This window comes from Pagrus pagrus, assembly GCF_965226575.1.
Source record: "Pagrus pagrus genome assembly, chromosome: 12".
Lineage (NCBI taxonomy): Eukaryota > Metazoa > Chordata > Actinopteri > Spariformes > Sparidae > Pagrus > Pagrus pagrus.
The window spans coordinates 26,694,415-26,717,289 of NC_140196.1; the positions used below are offsets into that span (position 1 = coordinate 26,694,415).

Consider the following 22,875-nt stretch of genomic DNA (forward strand, 5'->3'; position numbering starts at 1 on the left):
AATTGTAATGTAATGTAATATCTGAAATGTTCTTATTGACGAGGAAGAATTGAATTACGGATATTTGCAATACATATCCAGGCTAGCTATTAAATGTTAAAAGGGCTTGCCGCAAAGATCTGGATCCTCCTGTTGGCTGCTGTGTCTGGCGATCACCACTCCATGTTCATGTGGCGACATGAGAGGAGGGAGTGGATCGCAACCAAATGAAACAATATCTAAATTTAATCATTACCTCATACTCAAACTCACATTAAATTTTCCGTCATAGTGTACACAAGGAGCAAAATCCACGAGTAAGGGGGGTACAGTATTTATATGTCCATCCTAAACAAAACAAGAGTACCCATGTTATTTCCATATCACTGTTATAACATTTAAATTTCAGCATTTCCCCTGCATATTAACGATCGTTCCCATAGCAACATCTATAGAAATTATGCTGAGTGTGCACCGTCATCCTAGGAGAATGTTATCTTGTCAAGATCAAAGGCACTCAAATCATATGACTGAAGTTTGCCACATGGAGGCCTAAGACCCAAGAGCACTGGCTTAATGTCATAACCACACCATCCAGATCAGGCCTTCAAACTGCATCTTCAGTCTGTAAACATCATTACATGTTGGATGAACAATTACCCCAAAACATCCGCACACATTTTCATCTATACAAGGTTATCGATTATACAAAGGCTGCAGAGAAAAACTGAACATTTAACAGGTGTTCAGGTCTCATTTTGCTGGTGGGTTTTATTTTCATCATTTGACATGGTTTCACAGCAAAAAGTCTGACGTTACTCACATCAGTGTTTGTTGTTGAACACACAATACAAATGTTGAATGTAGAAGTGTCAGTTTAAAGCGACTGACACACTTATAGCAGACAGTACAGAAAGACCGACAGTAGTCTGCAGAAACAGAGGTTTTCAGTAGGGCGAGATGTGTTGGAGGATCAAAACACAAAACCATGCAAAAACATGTGTACTCAAACACAGTGTACAGTCCAGTCTTCAACGAAACATGATTACTACCTGGGTTTGCATCAATCAATTTGAACAGTGCACAGTACAATATTCAATAGCAGAAATGGTTTGTAAAAGAAAAAATGTACCAGTCCAGCTCGAGTGGGTTTCCATGGTCTAGTTTTTTAAACTTCAATATAATTCTCGGTGACACAAAACTACTGAAACACAAATGCTGTTCTTCTGTTATGCCCATTTGGCAGGATGATCACTTTAAGAGTCATGAATGAGACTGCACACATCAGATGGGACTTGTTTTTGTACATTGTTCTCAGCAGAGGAGAGACCATACCACCGTCTAGTCTCAAGTCTGGTTTCACAATGCAACAGTCTAACCAACACAGTTTGTAATAGAGAGAGAATTGTGTGACTTCAGTTCAGTTCAACTCATTTTTATCTATTTACAGAATGTTGAGGAAGATAAAGACCAACTTGAAGCCATTGCAAACCCTGACTGACACACCTTGCAGCTATCACATTGTGCTATGTTTGCATATAACCACTTGAAACACACCCATACCTGATTGTAGGTTGAATCAGCCAAAAATCTGTCTCAGACAAAAGGTGATAAGATTTAAGACTTTCCCCCATTCTTCCTTATGACCATTTCATTTTGATTTCACTGATAAAAAATTAGTTTCTGTCTATTTGGCTGGAACACAGTTTAGCAAAATTTGTAAATCTGATCCCTTCAGGGCTTTGCCATGATTTGGGAAATAACGAGTACACAAACACAATTTGTTGTACTAATTTGGACAAATTTAGCAGTTTACCTTTAGAAGTTAATTAGTCTAAAACGTCAACTAACATGAAATTTGTGGTGGAGGATTAAAAAACGTCTTTCTTTCACTGTAATGATCTAGAATAGGTGATAGTTTTCATGGTCTTTGCGTCACCTCAGATGACAACTTTGAAGCAGCAGCTCATTCTAAGACAGTGAACTGTTGTGGTATGATGGTGCTGGCTGATGAATCCAGTTATCAGTAGACCCACATTACACTAATTTTTTAGGTCACTGTGGCTCATTGTTACTCTCCAGTCCCTAATAATGATTTGCTCAGTTAGTGAAACCGCCACCTAAGTGATGTTGAATTGAACATTGGTACCGTACATGTCTGGAATACAGTTGTTCTTTACTGTTGTGTTATCGCTGGAATATCATGTGATGAAGACGGGACGTAACATGATGAAAAGACATTTATGTGAGTCACTCAGCATTGTGCTCCTCGGTTTAACATTTCACATTAGAGTCATCCTGTTGTCCTCTGAAGGTGATGGGACTCTGGCAGGGCAACTGTTGTCCAGTGTTCACTGCGAGCATGTGTTTGTGTGTATGCATGATGCATTGTTTCTCCCAGCTGCATGTATGTGTGCATGTCAGGGAGTGTGTGTTCAGAGCCATCGTGTCAACCATTGCAGATTCCATCGGCAGCTATGTTGGTTCATATCCATCTGATTGGTAGATGTTTGGTGTCCCACCATGACTAAACCGTACAGGCCTGGTTACATTTGCAGCCCACTCTTAGTTATAGAAAATAGCCACCACAGAAAATAGCCACCACGTTATGCCTTTACCACAACCTGACCAAATCAATGGCTCTGTTTTTGTGTTTCTCAGTGCTTGTCGGGGTCCCAGTTTGGTAGTCTCTCCAGAAGGGCCTTATGCTCCACACCAATGCTGGCCACCAGACCTCCTTTGTTGAGTGCTTCTCCACTGTAGTCTATGTCCTCTCCTTTCAGGGTTGTCATTTGGCCTCCTACAATCATTGTGATTACATGTCATTTGTGTAGTCCACAACAGCCATTAAATATTCATTTCAGAGATTATAATGACACATTCATTAAAATGTCAAAACAAACCTTAGTATGGTATGATTGCTAACCTGCCTATCAGTTCATGTGTCTTATCCACAACCAGGTTTAAAACCTGATTTAAAACCTGATTTAAAACCTGACCAACAGGAAAATCTGAATAGATTTTGAAACTGAAGAGGAAACCAGACAGAAGAATAATAGTTGTTACATTACCCAGTGCAGTCAGTATAGCCGCACCAGCGCAGATGTCCCATTTCTTAATAAAGGTGATGTGGATGTAAACATCAGCCTGGTCTACAGAACCTGCTTCAGTTGAAGGCATCTCCAAAAGTGCCATGACCTTATATCCTGAGAGAGAGAGAGAGAGAGAGAGAGAGAGAGTTACACCTCCACAAGTGTAAGTTTAAAGTTAACACTGGATCACAATTGGAACTTAAAGGTAAACTAGGTTAAGAGTAAAAACTAAACTGAGGTTTAAGTGAGGTTTAAATTGAATCTTTCTTAATTGTCAGATTTCAGTTCGGTGTAAGACAGTTTAAACTGTAACCATGATTTAATCAGGTTTAACAGATAATCCTAGTTGGTGTAATCCAGCCTTAGTGATCCACAGTGGAGAACTGTGTGGGAAGTTCATTATACGAATGTATGAACATTCATTCATCTGGCAAAAAAATCAAAGGCTGACAATCAATCAAATTCACAGTTACAATAGCTAACAGTTTGCTTTGAGCTTCATCTGCACCATGCTATACTTTTATATGTAACATACAGATGTCAAAGAATTCTCCACTCACCTGCTCCTCCTGCCTCTATTACTGTGGTGCTGTTTCCAAAGGCATCCTGTATGTAACTTTTCACTTTTCCAGAGTGAGAACGTGACACAATCACCTTTGGAGGGTTGACACTGTAGGACGAGCGACGGTGCATATTTGACCCCTGACCTACAAATGCCCAGGCTGGGGGAGAGATGAAAGGGAGACAGAGAGACAAAGAGAAGAAAGCACATGTTACAGTTTCTTCCCCCTGGGACTTGTCATCCTATATTGCAAAATAACAAGAGAGACATGGATCTTGCACTGTTATCACACAGTGTATGTTTATTATTATTGCAACGTTCCAAGACAATGACAAATACTGTCCAAAATATTCTCCTGAGTAACCTTAAATGTACAGCTTGCTCAAGGCAAACTCAAGCCCAACGAGCAACAACAGATGGGCATACTGGCCTGAATATAACATTCTATAGTAATACTTAAACAATGTAGTGTCCAACTTTACACTTGTAAAGGTCAATTAACAACGTTAACCGGCCTGCAAGCTGTAGCCACCGATTAGCGAGGGGAAAGAGGGCTCTCTGCATCAACCCTGTGCTTGGCCAGCGAGTGGTATTTGAGACTCTGTGTACTCCGGTAATAACTCGACATCGACAGTAAATGCAAATAACTTTGCTCTCGTCAGAGAACATCTGGCTGGGCTTAGAAGCTGAACTTGCCATTCAAAAGACCCTTTTCTTTATCCATTTCTGCTCAAGGAGGTTTGTTTCTGCTGCCATCCACAACATGACTGCTGCATCGCTTCCTGATTTCACAAGCTACGGGGCGGACTGAGGGTCATAACGTGCATGTTTCTGTAGACTTCTGCTGCCATCGTGTGTTGCATCATCAATGAAGATCAATGAGCCTGTCCCAGAAGAAGCCATGATATTACCTCCACCTTGTTTCACAGATGAGCTTGTGTGTTTGGGATCATGAGCAGATCCTTTCTTTCTCCACAGTCTCTCTCCATCACTTTGGTAAAGGTTCATCTTTGTCTCATCAGTCCATAAAACTTTGTCCCAGAACTTTTGAGCCTCGTCTCTGTACTTTTTGACTAATTCCAATCTGGCCTTCCTCTTCTTATTGCTAATGAGTGGTTTGCATCTTCTGGTGTAGCCTCTGTACTTTTGTTCCCGAAGTGTCCTGCGAATGGTGGATTGTGACACCTTCGCTCCTGCCCTCTGGAGGTTGTTGATGTCACTGACAGTTGTTTTAGGGTTTTTCTTTACAGCTCTCACAATGTTTTGTCATCAACTGCTGATGTTTTCCTTCATCTACCAATTCGACATCTGTTGCTCAGTACGCCGGTGGTTTCTTTCTTCTTCAGGACAGTCCAAATGGTTGGACTGGTTATGGCCAATGTTTGTGCAACAACTCTGATGGATTTTCCATTTTCTCTCAGCTTCAAAATTGCTTGCTCTTCTCTCATAGACAGCTCTCTGGTCTTCATGTTGGTTACACCTTTTAACTATAAATGCAGTCTGCAAAGGCTGCAATGATAGTAGACATTCAGCGCTATTTATTGTTTGAATTATCAATGTAATAGGACACATCTGGACAGGAAAAAACACCTGTCCGGTCCAAACAAAGGGTGCTATCTTCTAACAGATCTAGATGTAAATACCTGGAAATGGATGCTGACATACTGATCTCTTGTCTCGTATTCATCTTTTGGTGTCAAACAAAAATGTTTTCAGTGTACAGCAAAAATAAAGGAACTGGCCTTGCTGTTCCAATAGTTTTGGAGGGGACTGTATATACATACATAGCAATACACCGATCAGGCATAACATTATGACCACCTGCCTAATATTGTGAAGGTTCCCCTTGTGCAGCCAAAACAGCTCTGACCTGTCAAGACATGGACTTAAGACCTCTGAGGGTGTCCTGTGGTGTCTGGCACCAGGGCGTTTTATAGTGGATCCTCTGGGTCCTGTATGTTGGGGGGTGGGGCCTCCATGGATCAGACCTGCTCCAGCACGTCTTACAGATGCTCGATCAGATTGGGATCTGGGGAATTTGGAGGCCCGGTCAACACCTTGGACCCTTTATTGTGTTCCTCGAGCTGTTCCTGAGCAGTGTTTGCGGTGTGTCAGGGCACATTGTCCTGCTGGGGGGCCACTGCCATCGGAGAGTGTTGTTGTGATGAGGGGCTGTACTTGGTCCACTACAGTGTTTCGATGGGTGGTGCATATCAAGTGGCATTCACATGAATGCCAGCACCCAAGGTTTCCCAGCAGAACATCGCATTGTGATGAGATGATCAATGTTATTATTATATACACATCATCCTGATACACTTGTCTCGTCTCCTGAACGGCAAAGCATCATCCATCATCATCTTCACGAGAAAATACAAAATCGATAAGAGCTGATTATTCTTGACAGTAGCCCTGTTAGTTTACTCACCAATAGCACGTATGTAGTTTTGATTGTTGAAATCTGTGAGTCATGGATTGGTTTTGTTGCAGCAGAAAGTACCATGTCACGATGTTTGAGATACGCACACAGTGCGCAAATGGTAGGAAATGGTGACCAGCTGATTTTTTTTCTGTCTTGCAAGTTTCCTTTTATAATTAATACAGATTTGTTGTTCACAATGTAGTATTATCAGAGGAAAAATATGGAGCATCACCTGGATGCATGAGTAGTGAGTTTACTGTGTCGTTTTGGGTTTTAATGCATCAGAGATGCAGGACGTGTACCTATCAACATCACTGTAAACTTCAAATCTCTTCTCATGAAGTGTTCTACAAAATACAAAACTCTTGAACTAAGTTGATGTTACGTGATTTTTACAAAAGAGAAAAGGGTCACATTATTAATTTAAAAACAAACAAACATATCTTGTAAGTCACAATCAAGAGTCTAACCATGTAAAGTTAAAAATGTGGAGGCACACACTCACCAGAAAACCCAGTAAATGGCTGGTGGATCACCCCGATGACTGGTTTACCATCTATAGCCACACATACCATTGTGGTCACATACTTCACCAGATTCTCTAAGGATAGAGAAAGATGAGCAGATAAAGCACATAAGGATGGAGGGAGGGAGGGAGGGTAAAAACAAAGGTGACAGGATATGGGCGGGAAAGGGTGTAACAATGAATAAATAGAGGAGAGCAGTGGAGACAACAGAAGATACAGAGATCAGTAAATACTTCAGGACAGGACCACAGACCAGCACCAGCATGATTAGCCAAAAAAGGATACTACTAATAACACAACTGTATAGGTTACCATGGACTATTTGAGCTGTAATTACCTTCATCTTAAACTACCGTGGCTCATCTATTAACAAAGAAATCAGTCTTGTTCTTGTTAAAATATGTGTGTTCTGTGTTTCAACTAGCTTTTTAATACAAGTAGAAGACAAAAACATTGAGAGTTGTTTCAAAGCAACCAAATCGTGGTTATAATTGTTTGGCAAAAGCTCTGTTTATCCCATACACACTGAGTTTTTATACATTACTGTAATAAACATCAAAAGTGAATTTCATAAACTCAGGCGACCATTTAGTAAAAGCTCAGTGTCTGGCAAGAATATGCAGTGTTAAGGACCATGGACACCAAGCAAGATAACTATAACTATGACAATAATGATAAGCATGTGAGCATCCATACTGATGAACGTTTATGTTTTCTAAACTGTGGTGCCAAGCATGTGCTGCAGATGTTGCTGTGCCTAACAGGAAACATTTGCATTTACAAATTTAACTGGCTGAATATAGACGTCCTATCGGTGGCTGACAGAGTAAACAGGATCTCTAATAGAAAGCTCCCGGCTATTTTAGATTAACTGGATGACTGTTAAGAGGGCGTAGCTGCGAGGGGCTGTGCAAGTTCAGTGAACTTTACATAGATAATGGAAGAACAAACATACACAAACTTAACTTAGGCAAACAAGTTTAGCCACCAAACCTTTTATATCCATTTAAGCTTCTTTTAAAACGTAATGTTAGACTTAACAACGTACACTTCACTTCGAGTCCCACGAGTGGACATTTTATTGACCATTATGTCGCCCAAAATGACTGACTTCATGAATGTGCACACCTGTATATTCCTGTGTAGCATCCAGAGGATCAATCCACACAGTGATGCTCTCAGCAGGAACATCCTTGCCCCCCTCAATCTTATCCAGTATGTCAGCAGGAATGTTCCGGGTCCAGGCTATGTTGTCGACCATGTTGTCATGTTCCTCACTGTGCACCTGAAAACCAACACATGTACCTCAGGTTTATTTTAAGTTTCAACGGTACGTGAAAGCATATTGCAAACCTGCTTTCTGTCTTTCCTTTCTAGTGATTTAACTGTCTGAGATTAGTGGGACTGGGCATGATTGAGTTCCTCCATTCTTCCTCTACCAGACAAAGAGCAAGAACACTGCAAGAAAGATGCGCTGTTGAAAATATTAGAAGCTTATACAACAGTTACTGTGGTCGTGCTCACCGTGACATCAGGGAAGGTGTTCTTGATGAGGTTAAACATCTTTCTATGAGACTGCAGGTCGCCCATAGTCAGAGGCTCACTGGCTCCCTCCTTTGTCTTGCCCTTCGACTTCTCCTTCAGGTTATTTCCATCACGCACTGCCTTCACCTAGGGAGAAACAACACAGCTCACATCTCACATGCTGAGAGAGTTTAAGGGCTCCAGGTGAGAGCTACACATGTGGTTTCTTTAGAGACTATAAAGTCATAGTTAGCATAGCTAAGTGATAGCTCACTTTAAGTAAACTCCACAACACAACACTGGTTAATAACTTTAAAAGTATGGAGTCAAATTATATCTTTGTTACAGGCTAGAGCAGAAATGATAAATTGTTGAATTGATTAGTCGATCAAAAGAAAATGAATTTACAGCTATTTTGATGCTGCATTAATCCTTTCAGTCATGTTATCAGGTGAAAAAATCAAACATTATGGTTCCAGCTTCTGAAAAGTAAGGATTTGCTGATTTTCTTTGTCATTTATGGGACTTAATTAGGGTTTTTGACTGTTGGCTGGAGAACAGAAGCAATTTGAGGACTTCACTTTGGGCTCTGGGAAATTGTGAGCATTTATAGATTTTTTTCACAATTTGTAGACTAAACAATTGATTAATTATGAAACCAAACTTTGTTGATTTAGAGAGTCGGGTGCCAAGTTATTTTCACTCCTGTTTATCAACCCCTCTATTGTCAGGTGTTTATGTACTGTAATGTTGACTGCTGACTGGAGCTGCAGGAAAATTGTACTTTACTTCATTATTGTAATATACTTCCATTTTTAAACCCTCATCAAACAAGGGAAAACAAACTCAGCAAGCTATTACAGGCTGTTAACAGTGGATTACTTGATAGTGTTTCTTAGGTAAATGTCTACACTACAAAAGCCTACTTAACATTTGTTGTGAAAAAAGAAATGTTTTTACCTCACGACCACCCAGTACTGCAGCCTCCACTGAGACAGCCAGCAGGTCCCTCAGATCCACTGTTCTTCTCTGTCTGCAGAGAAGAAGAGACACAACAAGAACGTGTTAGTGTGAGAACTTCACCGACTCCCTGATGAAACACACTGCCATAAAAACACCCTCAACATACAAAGCAATGTGCCATTTATCTCTGCTTGTGTGTTTATTTGTCTTGTCGTCTCCATTGTTTACACCGTCTTTTTGTCATCCATAATGTCGTTCCTATAATTACTCCATTTTGGTTTGTGCTGCATCACTTCATTTAAAAAAGAAAACACTGAGGTTCAATAAGGAGCCCTCAGAGCCAGCTACATGTCACTGCACACAGATATACAGTAAACAGTCGACCAAACACCAAAGGTAGGCTCATTTACATCTGAATGCATATAATGTAATATGAGCCTATAGCAACATCCTCACCTGCAACACCTACACAGATCATTACCTACAGTATCAGCATGTACTGTGTTTACGTCACTCATGCCAGAGGTAACAGGAATAATCGAGCCTTCTATCAGGCCATTATAATCACTATCTTCAGCGTCATTAACACTGAGCTGGACTTGTTAAAGGTAACCAGCCCTGCACCTGCACATACACTGACTGTGCGCACTGTGATAATGTCACCATACATCATGTACATCATGTCACAGATCACATCATCATCACCTGAAAGCAGCCAGGCGGCTGGAGATGACCCCTGCATACAGGTGGTAGATGACACCGACACCAAGGAGGCAGAACACCGCCACACCGAGCGGTGACAGCCGGATACCCATCGGGGCCATCGTCGCAGACAAATATGCTTTAGGTTTTAGTTGGTACACAAACCAAACGCAGAGAACGGTGTACTGTGGAGAGATATGGGTCAGAAGATATGAGCTAGCGTTAGCTGACGTGGCTGTCAGCCGCCGAAGGGTTCCAGCTCAGCAGCTGCTCTACACCTGGTGTTCACTTCTCCGATACGTCGACTGTCATGTAGTGAAGAGCGACGGAGAGGAGGACAACCTGAAGCTGTCGGAGCAGGAACACACTGGCTAATTTCGATCGGTAGTCAAGACGTTTAGCATCGTCCCGACGTCTGTCTGATGAAATTCAGCGAGTGACCGTCCGTCGTTCCCGTTTCTACCGACAGTCCGTCAGTCGGACAGCTCGAGCATGTTCCTTATTGTCGCTGTTAACTCGTCGAAGCGAGCCAAGTGTTCACTGGCGTCGAACAATCGCACCTCTGTTCAGTCATCTTTCCTTACGTACATAGCAGAGGTCACAGGGTGGCCACTTCTCTTCCGGGTTATCACCGGCGTCGTCATCACTGTAAAGACGCATAGTTTTCCACGGAAGCTCTTTGTAATAGCGTAATTGCTATATTTTTTGTTTCTGATAAAAAATTTTTGGGTGATATACACAAGTCTATATTTATTGCACTTTAATGTCGTTCTTTCCCGTCTGCAGCCTCCCCGACCGCCATCAGCGCTGTGTTTACTTCCTGTTCAGAGACAGGGGCGCTCCCACAGATCAGGGGGCAAGACCCTGAGCAGATCAGTGGAATACACATCAGTCTCTGTTAACATGATCTGTTATGCATAAAGAAATGACACACACACTGCAACTTCAGCTTTTTGTGTCTGTTCAATAAATGCAGCAGTGTTTGGGACAGAATGTTTTCCCCACGCTGTACCAAAAAGCATTCCTCATTTCACATAGCCAAGTTAAATACATGCAGTAGTGGAAGAAGCATTACTCAAGTATTTAAGTATTATTAGCAACTACTTAGTGTGCAGTAAAATTGTCCCTGTCAGTGTTTTACTGTTGTATCTGACGTTTCAGATGGATATTACTGCTGCATTAATGTGTGCTGCATGTTATTGCTGTAGATGTTTAAGGTTGAGCTCATTACAACTACTTTATACTGTTGGGTAGTTCCATCTACAGCAATGCATCATATTCTAAGATGGCATCATATGTTTGTAACATCATGTCCAGTGAGAACCTTGTTTCAAGTTTTCATGGCGTCAGAAAAACAGCTGTTTTCATCTTTGTGACGATGTCTCTTCCAGATGTTTTCAAATAGTTTGTTTAGTTTTAACCCTCAACCCATTAAGGAACACAGAAATGTCGTGGAGTAAAAGGTTCAGTATTTGCCTCTGAGATGTAGTAAAGTTCAAGTACATTGAATTTGAGTACAAGTACCTCAAATGTGTAATTCAGTGAATAAATGTACTGAGTTAATTTTCCCCTGAATAAATAAGTGGAGAAGCAAAAGATTTGGTTTGTTAATGAAGCTGTTTTTGAAACTGTTATCGAGTCACTTTATATTGGTATTTTGTCTGTCACCAGTCTGTAGCTGCATGACTACAACACTACAACAGTACAACAGTACAGGTGAGTCATGGACATCAGACATCAGAATACAGCTCCCAGTGGTTGTATTTGTGACCGTACCCTCCAGTGTGGTTTAAGTTGTTTAAAATGGAACATATTTGGAACACACGCAAGCTTTTTTTAAAACTGTTTTATATCAAGGTTGAACACAGTCTAAACCAACATTCAGAACATTATATAACACACACCAGTACAAGATAAGCAGCTCTTTAGAGTCAGTAGAGTCCGGAAAATGAGTTTCATTCTGAATTGAGAAAATTGTTCATCATCAATCATTTGCAGATACGTTTCTATAAGAGGATTATTTGAAGGACTGCTCTGGGAGGAACCAGAATCATAACAGAGATTCAGTATCTATAAACCTGAAGTGTTGTTTGTCATCAGTGAGTCTTTTCTTCTCTGTTGAAACAGCCAGTGCTTAAGATTTCCATACTAAAGGCATCTTCCTTTTTCTCTTTCATTCAACGTTCCCGTTCTAAGATGCAGCCACAACATCGCCTCCTCCACATTTTCTCTCCTCCTCCTCATATCTGCTGCCAGCTGGCAGACATCTTTATAGGCTTCAGTCTCTACACCGCCCGTTGATCGTCTGCTCATCTCCGTCTCCTCGTCCTCACACTCTTCCCTCTGTTGTGTGGGTTACAGAGACCTGGGAAAACTTCACTCCTTCCTCTGATGCCTTTGCCTCTTTACTTCCCCTCTTCATGTCCTCCACACTCTGCTGGCCATTTAACAGAGATATGGTAAGACTTCAGCTCCTCCTCAGACACCAGGCTGGGGGCACAGCTCATGAGGTCGTTGCCCCGGGAGGACTTGGGGAAGGCAATGACGTCACGGATGCTGGGAGCTCCAACCATGATGGAGACCAGCCGGTCCAAACCTAGAAGAGGATGGAGGAGTTATTAGATGACTTTATCACCATTTTCACCTTTTAGATCATGAATTGTTTTTTGTTTTAGTAGTGAGTGTTACACATATCATGTAGTTTTTTGTATGCTTTGTTTAATGCAACACTCCCACTTTAAACCTGATATCAAATTCCAGTTTTCCATGTAAGTTGCAGTACACTCATATGGGATGTCACACAACCTCTGTGTGTTAAGCTAGCAAGCTCCTCAACTACTACCATATTTAGCCAGTTAGCAAATGTTGGCTTGTGTGACAACAATGTCAAAGTCACTCTGAATCAACCATCTAGCTGCTCACAACTCTGTTGAGATAAAACAAAAAAGTCTTTCTCTGAGGTCCCTGCAGGGAGCTAGCTTACACTGCCAACACTGGTGCTTCATTTTGATGCTGAATAATAATGATCTGTAAAACTGGGAGCTGAAACCTGCTGAAGCAGCAGTGACAGTCCACGTGCAGCTGAGTGGAGGAGCGGTCTGGTTCCTGACTGCAAACTGTTACAGCTTTGTATAAATGTGTAAAAACTGCTGTATGTTGCTTTATTGATAGCTAAAGCATACTGTGCAGAGTTAACCTCACCGAGAGCAATGCCTCCATGTGGTGGTGCACCTGAGTCTAGCGCCTCCAGCAGGTGAGAGAGAAGATTGGGATCCTCCTGCAGAACACGTATCAAGAACAGTTATGACTGGTAATTGATTCAATCCATTTCCAAAGGTAGGCTGCACACTGGCAAAATAAACAATGACTGACCTTGAGGATATTCTTTAAAACATGAAGCTGTTCTGAGGCCTTGTGGATGCGGATGGAGCCTCCTCCAATCTCACAACCATTCAACACCAGGTCATAGTGCTGACCACGTACCTGGGAATGATGCAACACTTAAGGATCTCACATGATGTATGATTATTTCTAAATATCCAAAAAATGAATTAAAAAAAGGACAGAATAGAACTGATTTTGAGCAAATGTATGCAACTACCTTGTGTGGCTCTGTGTATAACAACTGTGTGTCCTCTGGCAGAGGAGCAGTAAACGGATGATGGGCAGACTCCAGCTGCCCCGGCTCCTGTTCACTGGGCAAGAACAGAGGGAAGTCCACAACCCACAGGAAGTGAAATGCTGAAGGGTTGCGGACTGAAATGCCATGAAACTCCAGGAGCTCTGCACACTGTAGGCGAAGATGACCCAGCAATGGGCGCTGAGAGCAAAGCATGGGTGTAGTAAAAGGGTAGGGTGGAGAGACAGAAGAGAGTTTACATACAGTATATCCACATAATATTTTCACTTTCAACTTCAATTTCGGTTTATTTAACATGCATGTGATCCAGAAAGTCTCGGTACACTTAACAAGTCAGTGAAAACTGCTAAACTCACTGTATAATTACACAAATACACAGGTAAAAGTGTCAATGAGATGATGTTTGCTTTGCTTGCTATATTGTGTTACTTTTCCCTTCATCAGTCTAACCTAATCAAAGCTTTGTGTGAGTGAGTCTCTTACCACAGTGTGGAGGGAACCGGCTGCCACCAGCAGCAGGTCTCCTGGTTTGGCTCCAGTCCTCTGCAGCAGCTCCTCTGTGGCTGAGACAGAGAGCAGCTTCTTCAGAGGAGACTTCAGTGTCCCGTCTTGTTTGACCAACACCGTGCTGACCTCCTGGAGTCAAAGCATCCACACGAAGACAAAAGGCACAATGAAAAAAATACTGCAAAACAATTCTGCATAAAATTCACTCTTGCAGTCAACCTCAGTGATGCTTCTAAAGTGTTTGTTTCTGCTGTGTCAGAGAGGTGTTGGTTCCTCTCTATAGAGGTTTTGACATGGTAGCTTGTGGTTGTGGTATCTGACTGTTGAAATTTTGCATATCACCTTCATGTACAAGATGACTGAAGATGAACACATGGCTCTAAGGACAGCAATATCAGTTCTGTCCACTTTGGTCCAGACAGAAAGACTTCAGTAACTACAGGATGGATTTGCATAGACATTCCTTTTTCCCTGTAGATGTTCCTTGTAATATCTTGTGCCACCATGAGGTTTACATTTGTATTCTGGGCTAAACTACTGGATGGACTGCTATGAAATTTGGCCCTTGCTCTCCCCATAATGAATGTAACAATGTTTGGTGATCCTCTCACTTCATTTAGTGCCACCATCACTACCACCACCACCATCATTGCATTTGGTTTTCGGCATTTGGAGCTGTTGTTTTGTTTGGTCACTGCCAATAAATTCTACACATACACAATCAAGCAGATAAAAATAGTTTTTGGGTGTTGAAGTCTTAATAAATGACACCTGAAGATGTTTAGTGACTTTGACAGATGCTTATTAAGTCATGAATATTCATTATTATGGAGAAATATGTATGGTTTAAAGCCATATGTTCAGGCAATTTGACTTTGAAAGCTTCGGAATGTCTTCTTGTGAAGGACTACTACATTGGATTGCATTACACGTACCAATTCCAATACAAATATATAGTACAAAACAACAAGAAACTGACATATCATGAAATGTCAACTTCATTTTACAGTTACAAGACAATACAAGACGTGAAAGTTAGGATAAAGATAAAGAGCAAAGACAAACCCACCTGGCCAAAACAAGTCTTAGCTGTTTGTTTCAGTTTTTCCAAATCTTTCCCAGTGAATACTTTCTGTAGTTAAACAGACAGAGAATCTTATTTGAGACAGGCAAACAGCTCTGGAGGGGTTAACAACAATTGAGGATGTCAAATGTCACTTATCAACCACAGTTTTGTTTGAATTAATATTAAGTTGTACATGTTCATGTATGGTCAGTCTGTTATGATGGATTTCTTTGTTCTTACTGCTGCACTGGTGACATTGATGGCTTGAATGGAGCCTTCTGGTTGACTGAGAGCTGATCTGAGGAAGTCAATGTCTGTGGATAGGAATAGCTCACTGAGGTCGATAAGCTGGACAGACAGACAGACAGACAGACAGACAGACAGATAAGAAGAAGGACAGAGATGATAACAAGACGATAACATGTTTTGCCTCTAACAGTACTGATTTTGTAGTTTTGAGTCAACAGTTTGGGTCATAATCATTGTGCTGCTCCAGGTTTTCTTCCAGTAACCCACAATCACCCACCTTCATACTGAACCTGGTATCAGGCTTGTCCACACCGTAGTCCCTCATGGCCTCTTCATATGTCATGGTTCGGAAAGGAACCTCGATGGGACCTTTCTCTGCCGGCCAGGAGTACTGTAACAAACCCTCCACCAAGGACATGATACCTGCCGCGTCCACAAAAGACATTTCTATGTCTACCTGGAGGAGATGATGAGAGGACAAAGATCAGGGCTGTAGACCAACTAGTTAAATCTATGTAAACACCAGGACAAAGGTGAACTGGTTAAAACAAGACAAATCAAATAAATCAGCACCTAGGCCAAAGGAACAGAATATAAAATCATCAAATTACTTTATATTGAAAAATGGTGTCCAGACAAGTTCTGCTGTCTGTAGGTGAATGGGACTATGGGAACAAATATTTACCTACTGTCAGAAAAGTGGTTCAATTCTTTGAGCAGATTTGATTAATTCACCACTGATAACAAAGGGAAAAGTATGACAGTCTTTAGGGCAGACTGTGTGGTAAATAAAATGCTGTGCATTAGTGCATTTTTGTCCTATCCAACCTCTGTCTTACCTGGGTGAACTCGGGCTGCCGGTCTGGTTTGGAGCCTTCATCTCGGTAGCATCGGGCCATCTGGAAGTACCTGCATCAATGACAACAATGGACAAAGACAAAGGCTCATGACCATGACATGCTTCTTGGCTACTGGCTGAAGTGTGGTGAATAATCAACATAACATTGGACCTGTCTCAGGTAGGGGTCAGCTGCAGTGTGAACATATCCAAAGATAAAGGCTACGTCCAAAATAACTCCTCACTCTAATCTGCCAGTCGTCTACATCTATTCTTTCTTCTGAATTTTTATGCATGATGGTAGTTACAGTAGCTCCTGGTTACTGACTGCCAGTGCCATATCTATTGGAAACCCTATCCGTTCTATGCATGTGTGAGGGGGTTGGGGATTGGTTAGGGTTAGAACAGATCAGGTTTCTGGTACTGACTGGGCACTGACAAAGACTATTAATTGTATCGTCAGTGGCTTAAAGTTATTTAATTACATTTACTCGAGTACTATAGTGCAAATTTGACGTATTTGTTCTTGTACCTGAGTATTTCCATTTATGCTACTTTATACTTTACTACATTTCAGAGTAAGAATTCACATGCTAAATGTAGGTTAAACACAACAAGACACTAAAATGCTCACATTAAAATGCTGCTTACACATTCAAGCATCAATAATAACATTAATGGATCAACAGAAACCTCTGGTTCCAACCTCTTATACATTCAGTGTCTTTGTAGTGGAAAATCTTTCATTGTTCAGTTTTGTGATAATTTAAGAGTCTGAATGATTAATCACTAAACTAATCTACAGATTCATCTTTAATGAAAAGAACTCTTACAGACCATATTATATCAATATAACATGTATAAAGGAGTCATTCTGTACCATGAATACTTTTACTTTTTATACTATTTTGATATAAAGCACATTTTGCTGATAGTACTTCTGTAAGTAAGGACTTTTAGTTTGAGTATTTTTACACTGTGGTCGTAACACTTTTACTTAAAGTGACATTATTTATGCAATTTACCATTTTTTCCTCTTCAAAATAAAAAGTTGAATTTAGAAGCAATAAAACACAGTCGACCCTGAGTGTAAAGGAGAGACTGAACTTAAGATAATAAAGAACGTATGGCTGTTTGTGGCTTCAGTGGGGTCTTAACATAGTCAGCTGCCTGACTGGTGCTGTGCATGTGCACCCCCCTAACAGATGAAAAAGAAGCGAGATGTCTCATGTTTATGTCCACTTATTGAGTAGAAGTCCAATATTCAATCTCTTTCAGCTCCGATTTCCTCCTGAAGTAAAAATACCTGGCTCGTTAGTCACCAAATGCTCCACTATGTTTACAAGCTAATCTCTAACTGTGTCTGTCTGGTGTTCGGTGCTGAGCAGGTAGTGTGCAGTGTTCTCTGAACACAGCTGCCTGCTGTGGCTGAACACCACACTAAGAGCAATCAAAGTGAACCAAAACAGTAACGTTGAGGAACAGACAGCTAAACACTGAAGATGAAACTGATAAGATGATAATCACTACACTGTCACATTGTTTTCACATTGTCATTTGATACGTTTTTTTAAGACTAGTTAGATGGAGTCCCAGAGGTTTGCACTGTATATTAGTGTGTGCAGATTTAACACCAACTCCTTAAACTCCTTTCACTTACAACAAAGACACACATTTATTAATGTGTGATGAGTTATATGAATGTTCAATCATCAAATACACACACAATACACACAGAATCAGGCACTGGTCTTCCTATAACAGTGTAATTGTCATGTCAGAGCACTGATGTAAAAACATACTATTCCTCTGCTCCAGCTTATCCCCACCTGTCTATACCAGCCACCATCAGGAGCTGTTTAAATTGCTGTGGACTCTGAGGCAGAGAGTAAAACCTGCCCGGCTCTCTGGTCGGAACCACAAACTCTTGAGCTCCCTGAAACACAAGAATGAACAAAGTCATGGCACTATACATGTCTGTCCTGACTACTACATTAGAATCTTTCTTGGATAATATTAGATATCATATGTGTTGTGCCCAATTTAGGTCACCACCATTTTACAAGAATGACATCAACTCTTACAGTGTGACCTTCAGAGTGAGACAGAGACTACATCTAGTGTGGTTGATTTGGTATATTTGACAATATCTTTCTCAAACTGGTAATTCAGCACCTTGGAGATAAATTCTTTGAAAGATGAAAACATTCACAGATAAATGACCTTCTTACCCCTGGTGTTCTTTTAAACAAGGTAGGAGTTTCCACATCGACAAATCCTACAAAGATGAAAGAACAAAACAGAAACAGGTGAGTTAAGTCACGCTTCATCAATACAGACCTTTATTCAAAATGTTTTCTGTACCGTTTGTGTCGTGTTTGCATTGTTTTCCTTAATTTCCTCTGACTCAACAGGGTCAGTATGCATGGAAGTGTGAATATGACAGTCTGTGTGTGATAGCTGAAGTGTTTCTCAGCTCTGGACGATCACCAGTCAGCCACTCCTGCAAAAGATTAACTGAACAGAGGAATTGATCCGTACCGTGCACATTGCATAGGTATTCTCTCATCTTCATCACCAGCTGAGACCTCAGTCTGAGGTTCTTCTGCATCTGAGTTGACCTCAGGTCCAGGTAGCGATACTGCATCCGCAAAGTTTCAGATTTCTGTACAATCAAACAACAAAATGATTCAGAATTATTAACAACAATATTATTTGCTTGAGCATTTGTACAATAGTGCGCATGCATGTAACATTACATTTCTTCTTACTCTGACAAAGTCTTTAATTTCAAAAGGCAACTTCTGGCACAGGTTGAAAACCTCCACACCCTCGGCCAGGATTTCTATTTCTCCTGTTGCAATCGCCTGTTGGTATGGACACAGCAGAATGAGAACATGGAGCACTCGAAATGACTACTGCAAGAAAGGTCTCTCAAGATACCCTTTAACTTCAGCTTTACATTGCTGCAGACGGTGATTTGAAACTGGGGAAACTTTGAAATTATCATAAGAATTCAACGATTAGAGCTTTCAAATAATTACAGATGTTTGCTGGAGAAATTGCTGAAACTTGTTCCTCTGTTTATTCCCATATGGTCTAGTGGTTAGGATGCCTGCTTTTCACCCAGGTGGCCCAGGTTTGACTCCTGGTGTGTGTACAGCACTTTTTCTTCCAAGGAATCAATGATATGTTGTATTTGATCTACAGCACTTTTAAATGGCTTTTGACAGGCAGTCACAATCTAATATTACACACAAACCTTGTTCTCCTGTCCCGCTGGTCGTCGTACGACTGTTCCTGTTACCTTGATGACGGACTCGACTGTGAGATTACACAGCCCTGCTTTCAGATTACTGGCAGACTTAAAACAGAAAGAAATCTGTTAAATTAAAATAAAACACAGCTGCTGAATTTACCATCTACTGTATCTTAACAAATAGAACTGAGGCACAGCCTTCAGTCCTTGTTTTCCTCATGTTTACTTTAGTAAATTCCCTCTCATCATCATTAAGACATATCACTATCATCATTACTGTCTTTACTATTCGTTGTAATGGTTATTATAGTATTTGATATGTCTTCATTCTTACCTCTTCCTGAGGAATTAGAATTTGTGTCAAGCCGCTGAAATCTCGCAGGATGACAAACAGGTCCTGCCTGTTGCAGACAGAGACAGTTCTATAAGAGGCCCAATGGGAGCAAAACAACCAACTGTGGTAGTTCTGGAGCTCCGCTTCCCGAAAAACCAGACACAGTAAATGTAACTCCACATTTCTCGTCTCATCACTTGTTGAATCGTGTCATTGAAGAGAGAAATAAAAGAGTTCACATGATGTGTAAATTAAACTGCTGTGTCTACATCCAGCCTAACACAGCTGCAGGGCTGTAGACTCTAGTCTGGTAACTGTGACCTCTCATTGCTATCAGGAGACAACAGCTGTGGAGGTCAATATGTAACATAGCTTTAGATACTTACTTTGATATGTCAAATGTAATTATTGTTCTCAGTGTGTACACAGCAGTAAGAGTATCATACCTGAGGTATTGGACCCAGCCACACAAGGTGACTTTCTCTCCCAAATGATGTAACGTCAGTTCACCACAGGTGTGACTCCTGAATGACAGACTGCTGGGACCTGGAAAACATACAGAATAAGGATTATGGCCAGATGATAACTGGAATTGTAGTAATTGACAAAGAAAAGCAGCTGATCTTCACATTTCAGAGGCTGGAATGAAATGTTTGACATTTTTGACTGAAAAATGATTGATTGTTGCAGCTCTAAAGTGTTATCCCCTACAAATGTCCATTGTCCAAATGAATTATTCTAAGCAAGCTGAGATACCGGCAAGTTATAAAATATCAAAGTTAGCTGTTAAAGTTTTGTGTAACAAAAATCATTTCTTTAAACATAGGTTTGAATATTTCATGATACATTTGTTATATCTCGATATGCATGGAGATGAAAAAACACTGTTCTAATCTAGTGTCATAATGATTTCAACCTCATCAGACAGCTTTAGTTTCACTACATCACACTTTATAAAACTATGAGAAATAAAAGTCAGGACTTCCTGTGACAACCATTGTTAATGTTATTAGTAACACAGTGAAACAGTTATGTTGTTCATAATGAGCCCTTATCATTACTGCAAATCAAACTGTGATACATGGAGCTGATGGTTGTAAATGTACTGTGAATACACTACTGAACAAAGGTTAAAACAAATGAATAATGATTCTCTTCCAGGACTTCTTGGGCAAACTTCAAGGAAATACATTCATTTTTACTTGTGCACACCCTGGACCCTGATGGGAGTCACTGTCCAAAGGCACAATCAGTGAATTCTAAGCTAACATTCAGTCACATGATCAATCAGAGAGCTGGTGACCTTTACAGTACCTGTGGTGGTAGAGTCAGGATGGCAGAGTGTGTGTGAGCAGCTCAGGGGTCTGACCTGAGGCTTCCACAGGAGGCGTCTCTGACAGGAGCTCAGCACTGAGCTCTGGTAGCGCACAGTGGGAGCTCTGAGTCCACCCAACACTCTCTGCAGCACATATCTGCTTCTCGATGCCATTTTCTGTCAACACAGTGAGACACCGGGCTGATGTAACCTTATGTCTTCATGTGCACTCTCTGTCTGTCGCTGTTTGAATGAAGCACATGGGAGCTCCTCTGACACGGAGAAGACTAACATAAACAGTGTGTAGGTGACACCATTATCACCATCAGAGGACTGACACACTGTTGGATGACAGACCGTCCTCTCTTCTTACTTCCGCCTTGTCGGTCGTCCTGAGCGGCTACACGACTCTCTGCTCATGTGGATGTTACATTACACTTAAAGTCAACGCTGACCCAGACGTGCACAAGTCCATTACGTCGGGCAGAGGACGACGATACGGATGTTACGTCAGGTTGTCTTCAGGCCAAAGTACTCGATCTGCAACACAATCGATTTAAATCGACAATCAGTTGACAGTAGGTTTCTGTTCCAGCAGGTGGCGCTGATTCGCTTTAACCGTTAAGGAGCAGTAGATGGACAGTGCAGTGCAGTAATATCTTTATGGATCCCAGCTGACATGAGATGACAGATAAGATTGCAAAGAATGCTACAAAAAGACATAACAGTGATTTAACAGTTAGCTTCAACAAGACAGAAATAAAGAGCATTATCAAACAGAGATGGGAGGAAAGGTGCAGACTGCCGGGACCTGCAGAAGATACACAATTAAGACATGGCCAGATGATAACTGGAATTGTAGTAATTGTGCGTTTAGGGCTGCAACTAACTATTATTTTTATTATCTATTAATTTGATGACTTAATTGTTTGGTCTATAGAGTAAAAAAAAAAAGTGTAAAATGCTCATCACAATAACCCAGAGCTCAAAGTTACGTTTTAAATGACTTCTTTTGTCCAAACAACAGTCCAAATTCAAAGACTCTTCATTTACTGTCATAAATGAGAAAGCAAAGCAGCTGATCTTCACATTTCAGAGGCTGGAATGAAATGTTTGACATTTTTGCTCGACAAATGACTGAAAAGGGATTATCAACATTGTTACTGGTAATAATAATAATTTTCTTTCAGCCGACTAATTGATTGATAGACTAATTGTTGCAGCTCTAAAGTGTTATCCCCTACAAATCTCCATTGTCCAAATGAATTATACTAAGCAAGCTGAGATACCGGCAAGTTATAAAATAACAAAGTTAGCTGCTGAAGTTTTGTGTAACACATACAAAGAGTTTTAAATGTAACACAAATCATTTCTTTAAACATAGGTTTGAATATTTCACGTGACTCTACCTACATTTGTTATATCTCGATATATATGGAGATGAAAAAACACTGTTTTAATCTAGTGTCATAATGATTTCAACCTTATCAGACAGCTTTAGTTTCACTCCATCACACTTTATAAAACTTTTAGAAGTAAAAGTCAGGACTTCCTGTGACAACCATTGTTGATGTTATTAGTAACACAGTGGGAAGGAAGTAGTAGGAGTAATGAGGTGTACAGGAAGGAACAGGAAAGATGAGCCCGTCATATTCAGACTTAGACTGGGACACACTGGACTGAACAGTTCAATATACAAAATAGATAGTGAGAATAGTGATTACTGTGGCCAAGGAGAAACAGTAGAGCATGTAGTGGTGCACTTTCTGACATATGAGGAAGAGAGAAGGCAAACGACTCAAAACCTCCGGAAAATAAAAGTACACTTTGACCTCATAGACTCTACTCTGCAACAGAACTCAAGAAGTGAGTGTTATCAGATCCTTCAGTGCCTCA

At 40.8% G+C, this 22,875-nt stretch overlaps 2 protein-coding genes across 2 annotated transcripts; both read right to left on the minus strand.

Moving 5' to 3' along the window:
• Nucleotides 1-297: 297 nt before the first annotated feature.
• bpnt2 (3'(2'), 5'-bisphosphate nucleotidase 2) lies at nucleotides 298-10,461 on the minus strand. The gene is made up of 8 exons (XM_084369056.1): nucleotides 9,775-10,461; nucleotides 9,067-9,139; nucleotides 8,107-8,253; nucleotides 7,711-7,867; nucleotides 6,561-6,656; nucleotides 3,632-3,793; nucleotides 3,051-3,185; nucleotides 298-2,779 (listed from the first exon to the last, which is right to left on the minus strand). The coding sequence occupies exons 1-8, from the start codon at nucleotides 9,891-9,893 to the stop codon at nucleotides 2,637-2,639; spliced, it is 1,032 nt and encodes a 343-aa protein (XP_084225182.1). The 5' UTR covers nucleotides 9,894-10,461; the 3' UTR covers nucleotides 298-2,636.
• Nucleotides 10,462-11,877: 1,416 nt separating this feature from the next.
• On the minus strand, nucleotides 11,878-21,499 carry dars2 (aspartyl-tRNA synthetase 2, mitochondrial). The gene is made up of 17 exons (XM_084368694.1): nucleotides 20,979-21,499; nucleotides 20,111-20,210; nucleotides 19,665-19,731; nucleotides 19,334-19,435; nucleotides 18,843-18,938; nucleotides 18,613-18,736; nucleotides 18,303-18,349; nucleotides 17,901-18,007; nucleotides 16,073-16,142; nucleotides 15,511-15,690; nucleotides 15,225-15,332; nucleotides 14,988-15,050; nucleotides 13,895-14,047; nucleotides 13,373-13,591; nucleotides 13,144-13,254; nucleotides 12,973-13,048; nucleotides 11,878-12,367 (listed from the first exon to the last, which is right to left on the minus strand). The coding sequence occupies exons 1-17, from the start codon at nucleotides 21,151-21,153 to the stop codon at nucleotides 12,177-12,179; spliced, it is 1,989 nt and encodes a 662-aa protein (XP_084224820.1). The 5' UTR covers nucleotides 21,154-21,499; the 3' UTR covers nucleotides 11,878-12,176.
• Nucleotides 21,500-22,875: the final 1,376 nt, after the last annotated feature.

Coding starts and splice junctions, on each gene's coding strand:
- bpnt2 (XM_084369056.1), bottom strand. CDS start 9,893: ATGGCCCCGATGGGTATCCGGCTGTCACCGCTCGGTGTGGCGGTGTTC. Junction 7,868..8,106: donor ACACCTTCCCTGATGTCACG/GTGAGCACGACC, acceptor GTTGGTTTTCAG/GTGCACAGTGAGGAACATGA. Junction 3,794..6,560: donor GCCATTTACTGGGTTTTCTG/GTGAGTGTGTGC, acceptor TCTCTCCCCCAG/CCTGGGCATTTGTAGGTCAG.
- dars2 (XM_084368694.1), bottom strand. CDS start 21,153: ATGGCATCGAGAAGCAGATATGTGCTGCAGAGAGTGTTGGGTGGACTC. Junction 14,048..14,987: donor CTAAGACTTGTTTTGGCCAG/GTGGGTTTGTCT, acceptor CTTTGACTCCAG/GAGGTCAGCACGGTGTTGGT. Junction 13,592..13,894: donor CCGGTTCCCTCCACACTGTG/GTAAGAGACTCA, acceptor CTTTGCTCTCAG/CGCCCATTGCTGGGTCATCT.